This window comes from Gorilla gorilla, chromosome 15 (genome assembly GCF_029281585.2).
Source record: "Gorilla gorilla gorilla isolate KB3781 chromosome 15, NHGRI_mGorGor1-v2.1_pri, whole genome shotgun sequence".
NCBI lineage: Eukaryota > Metazoa > Chordata > Mammalia > Primates > Hominidae > Gorilla > Gorilla gorilla.
This window is the reverse complement of record NC_073239.2, coordinates 25,490,041-25,504,794: the sequence shown is the minus strand read 5'-3', so window position 1 is coordinate 25,504,794 and position 14,754 is coordinate 25,490,041. Positions and strand designations below refer to the sequence as shown.

Sequence of the window (14,754 nt, the reverse complement as noted above, 5' to 3'; positions counted from 1 at the left end):
ACATTCATTGACGGACATGCACAGTGCAGCAATAAATTTAAGGTGCCCAATACGCATGTTCCCAGCAGAATTCAAAAAGGTGACACTCTTTCTTGCTTCAGGTCTCATACTATAAACAAGTACCCTATTCACAATCTACTTAGTGTCACATATTTTGAATTTTGGGGCTTTTTCTTCCTGATTTCATTGTTTAAAATGGCCCCCAAACATAGTGCTTAAGTGCTATCCAGTGTTTCTAAGCACAAGAAGACTGTGATGTACCTTACAAGAAAAAAAAAAAAAAGTGTGTGCTAAAATAAGCTTTGTTCAAGCATAGCAGTGCTGTTGGCCAGTTCAATATTAACAAATCAACAATACATATCAGGCTGGGTGCAGTGGCTCAGGCCTGTAATGATAGCTTTTTGGGAGGCCAAGGCGGGCAGATCACTTGAAGTAGGAGTTTGAGATCAGCCTGGCCAACATGGTGAAACCCCGTCTCTACTAAAAATGCAAAAATGAGCCGGGCATGGTGGCGCGCACCTGTAATCCCAGGTATTTGGGAGGCTGAGGCAGGTGAATCGGTTGAACCTGGAAGGCGGAGGTTGCAGGGAGCTGAGACTGTGCCACTGCCCTCCAACATAGGAAACAGAGTGAGACTCTGTCTCAAAAAACAAAAAACAATACATAGCAAATAAGGTGTCTTTAAACAAAAACATACTAAAAAACAAGGTGAAAAAATGTTGTCACAACAGGCCTTAGGCCTAGAAGAAATCTAACCCAGTATTTCTCCCACAAGCAATGGTTCAATATTCACAATAACTTTATAAAATATAACTACTGTTGGCCGGATGTGGTGGCTTATGCCTGTAATCCCACTACTTTGGGAGGCCGAGGCAGGTGGATCACTTGAGGTCAGGAGATGGAGACTATCCTGGCTAACACAGTGAAACCCTGTCTCTACTAAAAATACAAAAAAGTAACTGGGCATGGTGGCATGTGCTTGTAGTCCCAGCTACTCAGAAGGCTGAGGCAGGAGAATCACTTGAACCTGGGGAGGCAGAGGTTGCAGTGAGCCGAGATCGCACTGCTGCACTCCAGTCTGGGTGACAGAGTGAGAATCCATCTCAAAATAAATAAAAATAAATAAAAATAAATAAAAAGGCTATGTTCTTTCCAAAGTATACCACCTGCAAATATCTTTGGGATAACCTAGCACATTCAAACAGGAAATAAAGATGTGAACATCTTTATATAAAACAACCGCTTCAAATGAAAACCACTATTACAGGACGGGCACAGTGGCAAATGCCTGTAATCCCAGCACTTTGGAAGGCTGAGGAGGGTGGATCACCTGAGGTCAGGAGTTTCAGACCAGCCTGGCCAACATGGTGAAACCCCGTCTCTTACTAAAAATACATACAATTAGCTGGGCATGGTGGCAGGCACCTGTAATCCCAGCTACTCAGGAGGCTGAGGCAGGAGAATAGCCTGAACCCAGGAGGCAGAGGTTACAGTGAGCTGAGACTGCACCATTCTACAGTTTGGCCATCAAGAGTGAAACCGAGTCTCAAAAAAAACATTACAAGGGTTTCACTAAGTTTGTTTAAAAAAAAAATAGAAACATCATTATTACAATTTCTCTGGTCAAAGCCATAAAAACACAAGAACTCTCCCCTAATCCTAATCATATACAAGTATTCTTTGCATACTGTATTTAAAAACTATCTTAGAACCAGGCATAGCGCCTGTAGTCCCAGCTACTTGGGAGGCTGAGGCAGGAGGATTACTTGCACTCAGGTATTTTAGACCAGCCTGGACAATACAGAGAGACTGTTTCAAAACAAAACAAATTAAAAAAATCCTATTTCATATTACCATTATAGGTAAAATAAACATACTAGTCACCAGAAAATGTTGACTCTAACTATGAGATTATCTTACTTAAGTTCTTTTTTAAAAATGAAAAAAAAATGCAAGAACAATAAACATGGAAATATACTGGCCATATTTTAAAGTAATAATGCAAACCTGAAAGCATAAAAAAATTAGTCAATTATGCATCTGCTACTGTATCTTCTTGAAGTAATAATTTCAGCTGAGATAGCCATTAAACTAAGTATCAAAATAATCTGAATTTAGAACCAGGCAGTTAAGTTTGCTGTATCACAAGGTATTAACCCAGATTGTAAAACACAAGTCATTTTCAATCCCACTACAACACTAAAAATATCCTAGTATCATTAATAATCTCAATGAGTTGATTTTTTTGTGCAATTAATAAGTCAAGTAATTTACATTTTGTTTCATATTAACATCCATTTTGATTCTGTTTTAATGTTGGTATTTAGTATAGGTATAAAAATTATATGTAAATAAATATTTAAGAAAACACAGAAAATAGAAAAACTAAAAATATATTATATTAGGGCTGCTTATGTTCTATGGCTCAATTTTTTCCAATGCTTATACTTTACCACTGAAAATTTACCAAATCAGTATAAAAGACAAGAATAAAGCACACCCAACAGATATACCTTTTGCTTTGTTTTTTCTAACTTAGATTTCAGTTTTCTGCCTCTTTTGCCAGTCCAGCCAGTCACAAATTCTGAACCTTGGGGGGAAAAAAAAAGAATATTCACAGAGCTTACTTTGTTACGATTTAACATATTCATTTATTTGTACCCAATAAACTTACATATCTACATACTTACCCAGGGAAGTTTCTGCAGTAAATGAATGTTTGGTTCCTCTATTAGATTCAAATACAAAACCAGGTAAATCTTCTTTCAATATTGTAGCTTGCTGACCATCTGAATTATGAATAGCAATTTCTCCTTCTTTCAAACATGTCAGTGACCAATTTCCTACAGTAAGTTTAGTGGGTCCTGGTGCTGACAGTATAGGTTGACTTGAAGTAGATGGCTTTACTTGGCCTCGAGCTCTTTGTAACTTCTCTAAGAATTCACTTCGGCTTTCTATAAAGACAAAATACTTGTTTCAAAATCTTATTTCTTTCAAGTATGACATGTATTTTCTCTTAGGAAAAAAAGACTTATTAAAATATAAATTTTAAACAATAAAACTAAATTAGAAACTGGAAATATTAGCCAGGCATGGTGGTACGCATCTGTAGTCCCAGCTACTTGGGAAGCTAAGGCGAGATGATCACTTGAGCTCACGAGTTTGAGGCTGCAATGAGCTATGATCACACCACTGCTCTCTAGCCTGGGAGACAGAGTAAGACACTGTCTCCAAAACAAACAAACAAAAAAAGGAGCTATATTTGTAAAGGTATTTTTTAAAAAGTAGATACAGTGTTGTTCCTTGTCCCATGCAGTAAAAAGACATGTAGGAAATATTTTCATGGTATAACAATTTTTCTCTACTGATACAAAAGAAATTGATATTAAAAAATAAAGAAACAAATATTTTTAAAAAATACCATGACAGGCTGGGCGCAGTGGCTCACACCTGTAACTCCAGCATGTTGGGAGGCCGAGGTAGGGGGATCACCTGAGATCAGGAGTTCGAGACTAGCCTGACCAACAAGGTGAAACCCCATCTCTACTAAAAATAGAAAAATTAGCTGGGCATGGTGACAGGTGCCTGTAGTTCCAGCTACTCAGGAGGGTGAGACAGGAGAATTGCTTGAACCTGAGAGGTGGAGGTTGCAGTGAGCTGAGATCACACCACTGCACTCCAGCCTGGGTGACAGAGTGAGACTCCATCTCAAAAAAATAAAATACCTTGACAATGGTAGCAAAAATATGAGAAAAAAACCAAACCGTAGAAACTAGGAAAATATTTTAATTGAAACAAAATATTACCTGAACTGTCAGATCCACCTTCCGGACTACCACTTGAATACATGGTGGCAAGTTTTCCATCCAAGATAAATCTGAACCATCCATTACTGCCATTAGATAATTCCAAGGCTGCTGCATCACTCCAAATATATAAGCAGTCCCTTCCCCTAATGATTGACCAGTCTCTCCAATGATATGGTTTACCTTGCTGCAATTCTTTAGCATCTTCCTGTGGTTCATCTTCCTAAATGTGTAGAATTATTCAATTAAACATGGAAAATAATTTCAATTTCAAATATTCATACATATTTTAAAAACATGAATCTAATTTAATTTCAAATTTAAATACTCTGAACATAATACTCAATTGCCTGTAGCTTAATCTTTTTCCCCCCTTTTAGAAACATGGTCTCAACTCTGTCATCCAGGTTGGTGTGCAATAGTGTCATCATAGCTTACTGCAGCCTCTAACTCCTGGCCTCAGGCAATCCTCCCACCTCAACCTCCCAAGTAGCTGGGATTACAGGTCCAAGCCACGGCACCTGGCTCTCAATTCTGACTAATTAATTACCTATAACTAAATCTTACAAATAAGTGTTAAAAATATTAAGAAATTCATGTAAATAATGACCTATATTATATCATGTCCAGGTGTAGTGGGGTAAAGACTAATGGATTAGAGCACTACACACAACAACATAATAATCTAAAACCTTGGTGAACTCATTACATCTCTGGGCCTATTTGTAAACAATGATGATTTAGAGAGGCTTAATGGTATCCAAAGTGAAGTGTGTAACAGAATCACCAAAGAAGCTTTTTAAAGATAAATTTTGGCTGACAGTGATGGCTCATGCCTGTAACCCCAACACTTTGGGAATCCAAGGCAGGAGGACTGCTTAGGCCATGAGTTCAAGATCAGCCTGGGCAATGTAGCGAGTCTGTCTCCACAAAAAAAAAAATTAAAAATTAGCTGAGGGTGGTAGTGCACACCTGTAGTCCTAGCTACTGGAGAAGTTGAAGCACGAAGACTGCCTGGGCCCTGGAATTTGAGGTTATAGTGAAGGACTGTGCCACAGAACTCCAGCCTGGGTAACAGATCGGTACTCTGTCTCTATTATCTATATCTATCTATCTATCTAGATAATAAAGACACTATCTATAATCTCTATATAGATAATAGAGACAGGGTCTCACTCTCTCTATAATAATAGAGACATTATCTACAACCTCTATATAGGTAATAGAGACAGTGTCTCTCTATAAATATATATATTTATAATTTATATATAATATGTATTATCTATTATAAGTAAATAAAATTCATTCATTCATTCCAAGACCCCACCCTTAGCCAAGTGAATCAAATATACTCATTCCCACGATCATACAAGTATTTTAGTTAGAGCTTTTTTTTTTTTTTTTGAGACAGAGTCTCGCTCTGTCACCCAGGCTGGAGTGCAGTGGCACAATCTCCACTTACTGCAAGCTCCACCTCCCGGGTTCATGCCATTCTCCTGCCTCAGCCTCCCAAATAGCTGGGACTACAGGCGCCCGCCACCACACCCGACTAATTTTTTGTATTTTTAGTAGAGATGGTGTTTCACCGTGTTAGCCAGGATGATCTCTATCTTCTGACCTCACAATCTGCCCTCCTCTATCTCAAAGTGCTGGGATTACAGGCGTGAGCCACCGCGCCTGACTCAGCATGTTTTTTTTTTTTAAAAAAAATCTATAAACATTTTGTAGCTCAGCCTGTGTTCCTAAAACTCTTTTTGGACATATTTAAAATGGAAAATATTCACATAAAAAAAGATATTAAATTATCTAAATACATCCATCATAAACAACTAAAATATAGACAAGATATACGAAAAATGTGTTTTCAAACACTAAAGAACAGTCAATGCAGGACTATGATCCCCAAGAAAATGAAAGCAAACAAAGCGAGTCTCTTAGAACCAGAGACCATTTTCTGGCTAAGCTCATGTGGAAGGGGAACACAGATCCTAGCAGTACAAGTTAAGAAAATAGAGATCAGAGTTTGAGAAGTTTGAGGCAACTGGAATATGTGGAGGCTGAGTTCACTATTAGGGAACTGAAGAGAAAAAGCCTCTCCAGAAATCTGCAAAGTAGCTTCCACTGAGTACTACACTTATATACGGGGTGATACTCCATAAGATTGGGCAAAGAACTGGAAAGTTATAAGAGATCATACAAGTAGCCAGACATTTGCATTCCAAACAGCCAGAGTAGAAAATCCTCATAGATCACCAGGATATTCAGTGAATTCAAAGAAATCACAAATTTGGGATCATAGGGGTGAACTTCCCTAGAGTAAAAGCTATTCTGCCACCATGCAATGACAATTTTGTATTCTTTGTAGAGACAGAGTTTTGCCATGTTACCTAGGCTAGGCTCGAATTCATGGGCTCAAGCGACCTGTCCGCCTCGGCCTCCCGAAGTGCTGGAGTTACAGGAGTGAGCCAAGGTACCTGGCCAAAACCCAATATTCTTTACAAAAGACCACAAAGCCCAGAGCCCAACATCATCACATTTACAATATCCAGTAGCAAATCAAAACTTACTAGACAAAGCAGCACAGTGGCTCACACCTGTAATCTCAGCACTTTGGAAGGCCAAGGCAGGAGGATAACTTGAGGCCAAAAACCAACCTAGCCTTGGCAACACTGTGAGACCTGCATCTCTACAAAAATAAAATAAATATTTTTTTAATTAAACAATAAATAAATAAAGAGGCCAGGTGCGGTGGATCACTTTGAGGTCACGAGTTTGAGACCAGCCTGGCCAACATGGTAAAACCTTGTCTCTACTAAAAATACAAAACTTAGCTGAGCGTGGTGGTGTGCACCTATAATTCCAGCTACTTGGGAGGCTGAGGCAGGAGAATTGCTTGAACCCGGGAGGCAGAGGTTGCAGTGAGCCGAGATCACGCCACTGCACTCTAGCCTGGGTGACAGAGAGAGACCCTGTCTCAAAAAAGAAAAAATTAGAAAGAAGGCCAAATAATTTTCAGATACATAAAATCTGAGAGAATTATCTGGCTTGCCTTTTAATTTTCTTTCTTTTTTTTTTTTTAATAAAAATAGAGATGGGTTGGCCAGGCGTGGTGGCTCATGCCTGTAATCCCAGCACTTTGGGAGGCCAAGGCGGGCGGATCATGAGGTCAGGAGATCGAGACCATCCTGGCTAACACGGTAAAACCCTGTCTCTGCTAAAAATACAAAAAATTAGCCGGGCATTGTGGCGGGCGCCTGTAGTCCCAGCTACTAGGGAGACTGAGGTAGGAGAATGGCACGAACCCGGGAGGCAGAGCTAGCAGTGAGCTGAGATCACGACAGAGCGAGACTCCATCTCAAAAAAAAAATAGAGACAGGGTCTCACCTCACCATGTTGCCCAGACTGGTCTCGAACTCCTGGGCTCAAGTAATTCTCCTACCTGAGCCTCCCCAAAGTGCTGGGATTACAGGCATGAGCCATCATGCCCAGCCGACCATTTCAACTTATTTTGAAGAGCATAAGTGTGTAATGATGAAGTACAACTTACCAATTATTTGTTCTTTTACAGTATAACCTTTTGAAGTTTAATTTACAAAATCTTTCCCAAGTCCGAGGTCACTAAGATTTTCTCTTTTCCTCTAGAAGTTTCATAATTTTAGTGTATACATTTTAGTCTACGGTTCATTTTGTTAATTTTTGTATATGGGACCCTAACCATGTATATATATAATGTATATATATAATGCTATATATATACATGGGTAGTAAGGGTTGAGACTAAGGGAGACTCAATCTCAAAAAACAAAACAAAACAAAGAAATGATACAAATATATATATATGTGGTAAGGGTTGAGGTTTAATTATTTTGCATATGCTATTGGCTTGTTCATTTTTTGAAAAGATCATCCTTTCTTAGTGGTCTTAGCACTTTTGTTGAAAATCAATTGGCCATATGTGTAGTGGGTCATTAATCTATCTTTACACTACTGTCACACTTTCTTGATTACCAAAGTTTTATAAAAGAGTTGAAATTGATGTATATCCTTCTATGCTGCTCCTTTTCCAGGTTGCTTTGGCTATTACATTTATATATAAATGTCAGACTCCCCTTGTTTTTTTTTTTTTTTTTTTTTTGAGATGGAGTTCTGTTCTGTCAACCAGACTGGAGTGCAATGGCACGATCCGATCTCGGCTCACTGCAACCTCTGCCTCCCAGGTTCAAGCAATTCTCCTGCCTCACCCTCCCAAGTAGCTGGGATTACAGGTGTGTGCCACCACGCCAGCTAATTTTTTTTTTCTTTTTTTGAGATGGAGTCTTGCTCTGTTGCCCAGGCTGGAGTACAGTGGCGCGATCTCAGCTCACTGCAACCTCCGCCTCCCAGGTTCAAGTGATTCTCCTGCCTCAGCCTCCTGAGTAGCTGGGACGACAGCCAAGTGCTACCATGCCTGGCTCATTTTTGTATTTTTTGTAGAGATGGGGTTTCACAATGTTGGCCAGGCTGGTTTCGAACTTCTGATCTCAGGTGATCTCCCTGCCTCGGCCTCCCAAAGTGCTGGGATTACAGGCATGAGCCACTGCACTCAGCCTAGAATCTCCTTGTTAATTTCTACAAAAAGACTGCTGGGATCTTGGTTGGGATTGCTGTAACCTATTTCTTGAGAGAGAGGGTTCCAGAAAATAAACTCAGATAATATTTTTGTTTTGTTTTTCCTTAAATCCCCCAGTAATTCTGACGATTAACCAGATTTGGGTAACACATACACACTCTCTCTTTCACCACCCTCGGGATTCTACAATTATAACTCATATGCCACCATTTTTTTCAAAAATATTACTACCCTGTTATTAACACACAGTAAGCATTCACTAAATATTAGAAATAAATCTTGCTGGGAACCACTAGAGACGGAAAAGGTATATTTAAATTTGCAGTCTAAGGCAAGAGTTACCAATGAATACAGAAATTGGTGGGTTAAATTTACTGAGAAACAGCATATTTACACAGTCTGGAATTATGTCCCTACGAATTACTTATTACAAAAGGAAAAAGAGGCCAGGAGCAGTGACTCACGCCTGTAATACCGACAGTTTGGGAGGCGGAGGTGGGCGGATCACCTAGGTCAGAAGTTCGAGACTGGTCTGGCCAATATGATGAAGCCCTGTCTCTACTAAAAATTCAAAAATTAGCTGGGCGTGGTGGTACGTGCCTGTAATCCCAGCTACGCCGGAGGCTGAGGCATGAGAGTCGCTTTAACCCAGAAGGTGGAGGGGGTGGTGAGCCGAGATCATGCCATTGCACTCCAGCCTCAGCAACAGAGCAAGATACCATCTCAAAAAAAAAAAAAAAAAAAAAAAAGGAAAAGAGCAACTTTACAACTTTACAGTAAGAGAAACCTGGAAGAGAAAAACTTAAGCAAGTGATCCAAGTTATCATAACCAACAGGGCAAACAGACACAAATGTGCCTCCAAGAAGGAACATTATGCACCTAGAAGAGCATAGTATCACCTCTATAGGACTTTCGCTAAAACACACAAGCTGAATTTAATCACAAAGAAACATGACACAAAGTTAGGCTCTTTGTTCAAATTAACTGTTCTATTCTCTTCATAAACACCAAAGCTATGAAAATAAAAGGAAGGCTGACAGACTGTTGTAGGTTCTCAGGACAAACTATCGCAGGTTCTCAGGAATATGATAACCAATGTAATGTGTGCTCCTGGATTTCATTGTGGACCAGAAAAAAAAATTACTATGAAGGACATTAAAGACAATGGCAAAATCTAAATATGGTCTCCAGAGAATATATTAGTGTTACATAAATATTAAATTTTCTGATTAGTACGATTTTGATAATTATACTACAACTATGTCCTGGTTTTTTTCTGGTGAAATATTTAGGTTAAAAGGGAAAACTCTGTATTCAGCTTACCATCAATTTTTTTTTTTTTTTAAGATGGAGTCTCAGGCTGGGTGCGGTGGCTCACGCCTGTAATCCCAGCACTCTGGGAGGCAGAGGCGGGCGGATCACGAGGTCAGGAGATCGAGACCATCCTGGCTAGCATGGTGAAACCCTGTCTCTATTAAAAGTACAAAAAATTAGCCAGGCGTGGTGGCAGGCGCCTGTAGTCCCAGCTACTGGGGAGGCTGAGGCAGGAGAACGGCGTGAACCCAGGAGGCAGAGCTTGCAGTGAGCCGAGATCGCGCCACTGCACTCCAGCCTGGGTGACAGAGCGAGACTCCGTCTCAAAAAAAAAAAAAGTTGGAGTCTCACTCTGTCGCCCAGGCTGGAATGCGGTGGTAAGATCTCGGCTCACTGCAACCTCAGCCTTTGGGAGGTCAGGGCAGGCGGATTACCTGAGGTCAGGAGTTTGAGACCAGCCTGACCAACATGGAGAAACCCCGTCTCTACTAAAAATACAAAATTAGCCAGGGAGGTGAAGGTTGCCAGGGAGGTGAAGGTTGCAGTGAGCTGAGATCACAACATTGCACTCCAGCCTGGACAACAAGAGCGAAACTCCACCTCAAAAAAAAAGTACACACACACACACACACACACACACACACACAGATACATGTGTCTGAAAAAATGTTAAAGGAAATGGGGCAAAATGTTAATAACTAGTGAATTTGGATAGAGAGTATTCTGATACTCTTTAATTATATTTGCAACATTTCTGTATGTTTAAAATTGTTGATCAAAATGTTTTAAAAGAAAATTGACCAATTTAAAAAAATATACAGAACTATTTCATATTGTCATTATCCTGTCAAAAACCATCAAAAATTGAAACTAGATTTTCCTCAAAAAAAAAAAAAAAAAAACTCTTCCTGATACCTCTATAATTAAGACCACTCACTTTTTCTGGTTTTGATTCCTCTTCATTCTCATCATCAGAGGAAGGACCTGCCAACGTTGACACTTTGCTAATTACACCAAGTCTGGCTAGCTGATCCAAAAATATATCACCACCTTTATCTACTAAATCCCTTATGATCTGCAAAGCCAGCAAGTGGCCATCATCATCATCCTGAAAAATAAAAAATAAAAATAAGTTTAGTTGCCAGGAGTAGAGAAATGCAGTAATTTGCACAACATGATTTACTGAAATTAAAACAAAAATTTTATTTCAGACTACTAGCTAAAGGAAATTAATGCTAAAGAGTTTTGAAAAAGAAACGGACCTCTTGATCCAGGACAGTTGCAGTGATTTCCACTAGTATCGTAGGCAAATTGTGACCAACATCAGAATCACAAACTTCTTTTAACAGTGCTTCAGAGCAAAAATGAATCATTTTTCGAATTAGAGCAAGACTTGCTTTCCTTGAAAAGTAAAAATAGAATTATATGAAGCCAAATGAAGTTAAAATAAATCAAAATGCATGCATTAATGAACAGTAAAATATCCAATGTTACATTTTATACACTCTGCTAAAAAAATACACTTAATAAAAAAATACAAAAAATTGGGACTCAGCACTATATGTTCATTTTTGAAATAATTCCATTTATTTTCTATTATAAATATATTGAGCTCACCAAAAATGACTTATAATTTTCTTAAATGCACTCTTCTATTCTATATTCTACACTTTACTAGCATGAATGTTAACATGTCATGATAATTTTAGAAAATCAAGTAAAAAGTACTACAACTACTAAGAAAATAAATGGGGCCCAGTGCAGCGGCTCACGCGTGTAATCCCTGCATTTTGGGAGGCTGAGGGAGGCGGATCGCTTGAGGTCAGGAGTTCAAGACTAGTTTGGCCAACATGGAGAAACCCCGTCTCTACTAAAAATACAAAAATTAGCTAGACGTGGTGGCAGGCACCTGTAATCTCAGCTACTCAGGAGCCTGAGGCGGAATAATCACTTGAACCCAGGAGATGGTGCCACTGTACTCCATCCTGGGAGACTGAAGGAGACTCCATCTCAAAACACAAAATAAAATTAAAAAAAGAAAAGAAATGATACAAATTATACCTAAAATTTCCTATAATCCAAAATACAATGCTCTAAGAACTTAAGATACTAGGTAATTTATATGAAAAACAAAATTTTGAATTAATTAGTCCATCAAATTTAAAATCCACGTTCACTACAACTATGGACTCATATAAATGAAAATAAGAGATCCTAGTAATCCCATGCCCCCAAAATATTCCCATCATTAACAAATTAGGCCGGGCGCGGTGGCTCACGCCTGTAATCCCAGCACTTTGGGAGGCCGAGGCGGGCGGATCACGAGGTCAGGAGATCGAGACCACGGTGAAACCCCGTCTCTACTAAAAGCTTGCAGTGAGCCGAGATCGCACCACAGCACTCCAGACTGGGCGACAGAGAGAGATTCTGTCTAAAAAAAAAAAAAAACCAACAAATTAGTATGCCTCCTTTCCCTTTTATTCACTTACTGCTTTGCTTAGACCGTAGCAGACACTCAATAAAGTCACATAAATTAACCTCAATTTTTTTTTTTTTTTTTGGAGACAGAGTCTCGCTCTGTTGTCTCGGCTGGAGTGTAGTGGCACAATCTCGGCTCATTGCAACCTCTGCCTCCCGGGTTCACGGGTTCACGCCATTCTCCTGCCTCAGCCTCCCGAGTAGCTGGGACTACAGGCGCACACCGCCACGATCAGCTTTTTGTATTTTTTGTATTTTTAGTAAAGATGGGGTTTCACTGTGTTAGCCAAGATGGTCTTGATCTCCTGACCTCGTGATCCGCCTGCCTCTGCCTCCCAGAGTGCTGGGATTACAGGCGTGAGCCACCACGCCCAGCCAAATTAACCTCAACTTTATAACATGTAACCTGATCTTTTAAAATAAAAAACACATATTCACATACATTTAAATGATAATAAACTACTAATAAGATGAGGCTTGGCTGGGTGAGTTGGTTCACACCTGTAATCCCAGCACTTTGGGAGGCTGAGGCAGGTGGATCACCTGAGGTCAGGAGTTCGAGACCAGCCTAACCAATATGGTGAAACCCCGTCTCTACTAAAAATACAAAAATTAGCCGGGCATGGTGGCGGGCATCTGTAGTCCCAGCTACTCAGGAGGCTGAGACAGAAGAATTGCTTGAACCCTAGAGGCAGAGGTTGCAGCAGGCCAAGATCGTGCCACTGCACTCCAGCCTGGACGACACAGCCAGACTCTGTCTTAAACAAAAACAAACAAACAAACAAAAGGCTTGTCTATTATGTAAGAGCCAATAATCAATTCATTTAACAAATATTTCCTAAGTATCTAACAACGTTCTAGGCACTAAGCTGCAGATATCATTACCCTTGAGGTGAATGATAGAAGGATAAAGAGGCAAAATTTTCAACTGATGTCCTAGAGAGGCATGTGACACAGCTGTATTTCTACAGCATAGGGTCTCTACATATTTTATAACTCTCTCTAGCTGAAGTTATAACATTATATTTCTTTAATGAAGGAATATGCTTTATTACAAATTCAAGTACAGTACAGAAAATGATAGGTGGACAGAGGACAAACTGTTCTAACAGGATTGGTTCTTTCCGGTTTTTGTTTTGTTGTTTTTAATTTAATTTAATTTATTTATTTATTTTGGGACAGAGACTCGCTCTGTCACCCAGGCTGGAGTGCCGTGGTGTGATCTCGGCTCACTGCAACCTCCACCTCCTGGGCTCAAGCGATTCTCCTGTCTCAGCCTCCAGAGTAGCTGTGATTACAGGTGTGCACCACCACACCCAGCTAATTTTTGTAGTTTTAGTAGAGATGGAGTTTCATCATGTTGGCCAGGCTGATCTTGAACTCCTGACCTCAGGTGATCTGCCTGCCTCAGCCTCCAAAGCACTGGGATTACAGGCGTGAGCCACCGCACCTGGCCATAATTTTATTTTATTTTTTTTTTGAGACAGGGTCTTGCTCTGTCCCCCAGGCTGGAGTGTGTGGCAGGATTTTGACTCACTGCAACCTCCGACCCCCAGGTTCAAGTGATTCTCGTGCCTCAGCCTCCCAAGTAGCTGGGACTACAGGATCCTGCCACTGTGCCCAGCTAATTTTTCTATTTTTTGTAGAGACAGAGTTTTACCACGTTGCCCAGGCTGGTCTCAAAATCCTGTGCTCAGGAGATCCACCCTACTCGGCCTCCCAAAGTGCTGGGATTACAGCCATGAGTCACTGCGCCTGAAGCCGGTTTTTATTACTGGCCCCAGTTTTTATTTATATTCCACTGTAAATACCAGAATTTAACTATTAGTTTTATATCATGACTTATTTCAATTAACAATGTATTAGAATGTTTATATGTTATTTATCTATCTCTCTCTCATATACTGAGCCATCATGAGCAGTAACCTTTTTATGTACTTTAAAAACATAATTCATTTAGCCCACACAACAAAACCTATGAGGTGGGTTTTATTATATCAAATTTACAAGTAAAGATACTGAGCGATAGTTAAGTCAGTCTACTAAGATCACCAAGCTAATAAATTACAGAGCCTGTATTCAAATTCTATCTCTTAATCAGATGATACATAATACTCACAACATAAAATTTTCCTGTTTAACACTATTATATAAATTTTGAACATTTAGTTTACAGTCTTTTCTATTAAAAATAGCACTATTTATTTTTGTGTAAACAGTTTCTTCATATTCCTTCAGTACAGAGAGATTCTTGGATCTAACAGCCTAAACAGTTTCATTAAGTATTGAATGAGTATGAGTACTGCATTCATATTGGCAAACTGATTCAAAAAAGGTTGTTAACACCTTAAATTATCACTAAATATGAATATCTACAATATTCCCTTTAATTAAAAAAATTTCTCATTTTTTAAGTTTATTAACTGTCTAATAGGTAAAAATGATACCAAATTTTACTTATTTCTAAAATGTTTTGCTTTTTACTAGTAAGGAAATACTTTTTTTTTTTTTTTTTTGAGATAGCATCTCACTTTGTCTTCTAGACT

At 39.3% G+C, this 14,754-nt stretch overlaps 1 protein-coding gene across 18 annotated transcripts in view; it reads right to left on the bottom strand.

Annotated features, from left to right (window-relative positions):
• HECTD1 (HECT domain E3 ubiquitin protein ligase 1) overlaps window positions 1–14,754 on the bottom strand; it is a 107,962-nt gene that overhangs the window by 46,057 nt on the left and 47,151 nt on the right. For all 18 annotated transcript variants that reach the window (XM_031002007.3, XM_055361340.2, XM_031002009.3 and 15 more), the window contains 5 exons: window positions 10,993–11,131; window positions 10,668–10,838; window positions 3,807–4,029; window positions 2,691–2,954; window positions 2,514–2,590 (listed from right to left, as the gene is read on the bottom strand). In XM_031002007.3, coding sequence (XP_030857867.1) covers window positions 2,514–2,590; window positions 2,691–2,954; window positions 3,807–4,029; window positions 10,668–10,838; window positions 10,993–11,131 — 874 coding nt within the window. The remainder of the gene's footprint in view (window positions 1–2,513; window positions 2,591–2,690; window positions 2,955–3,806; window positions 4,030–10,667; window positions 10,839–10,992; window positions 11,132–14,754) is intronic.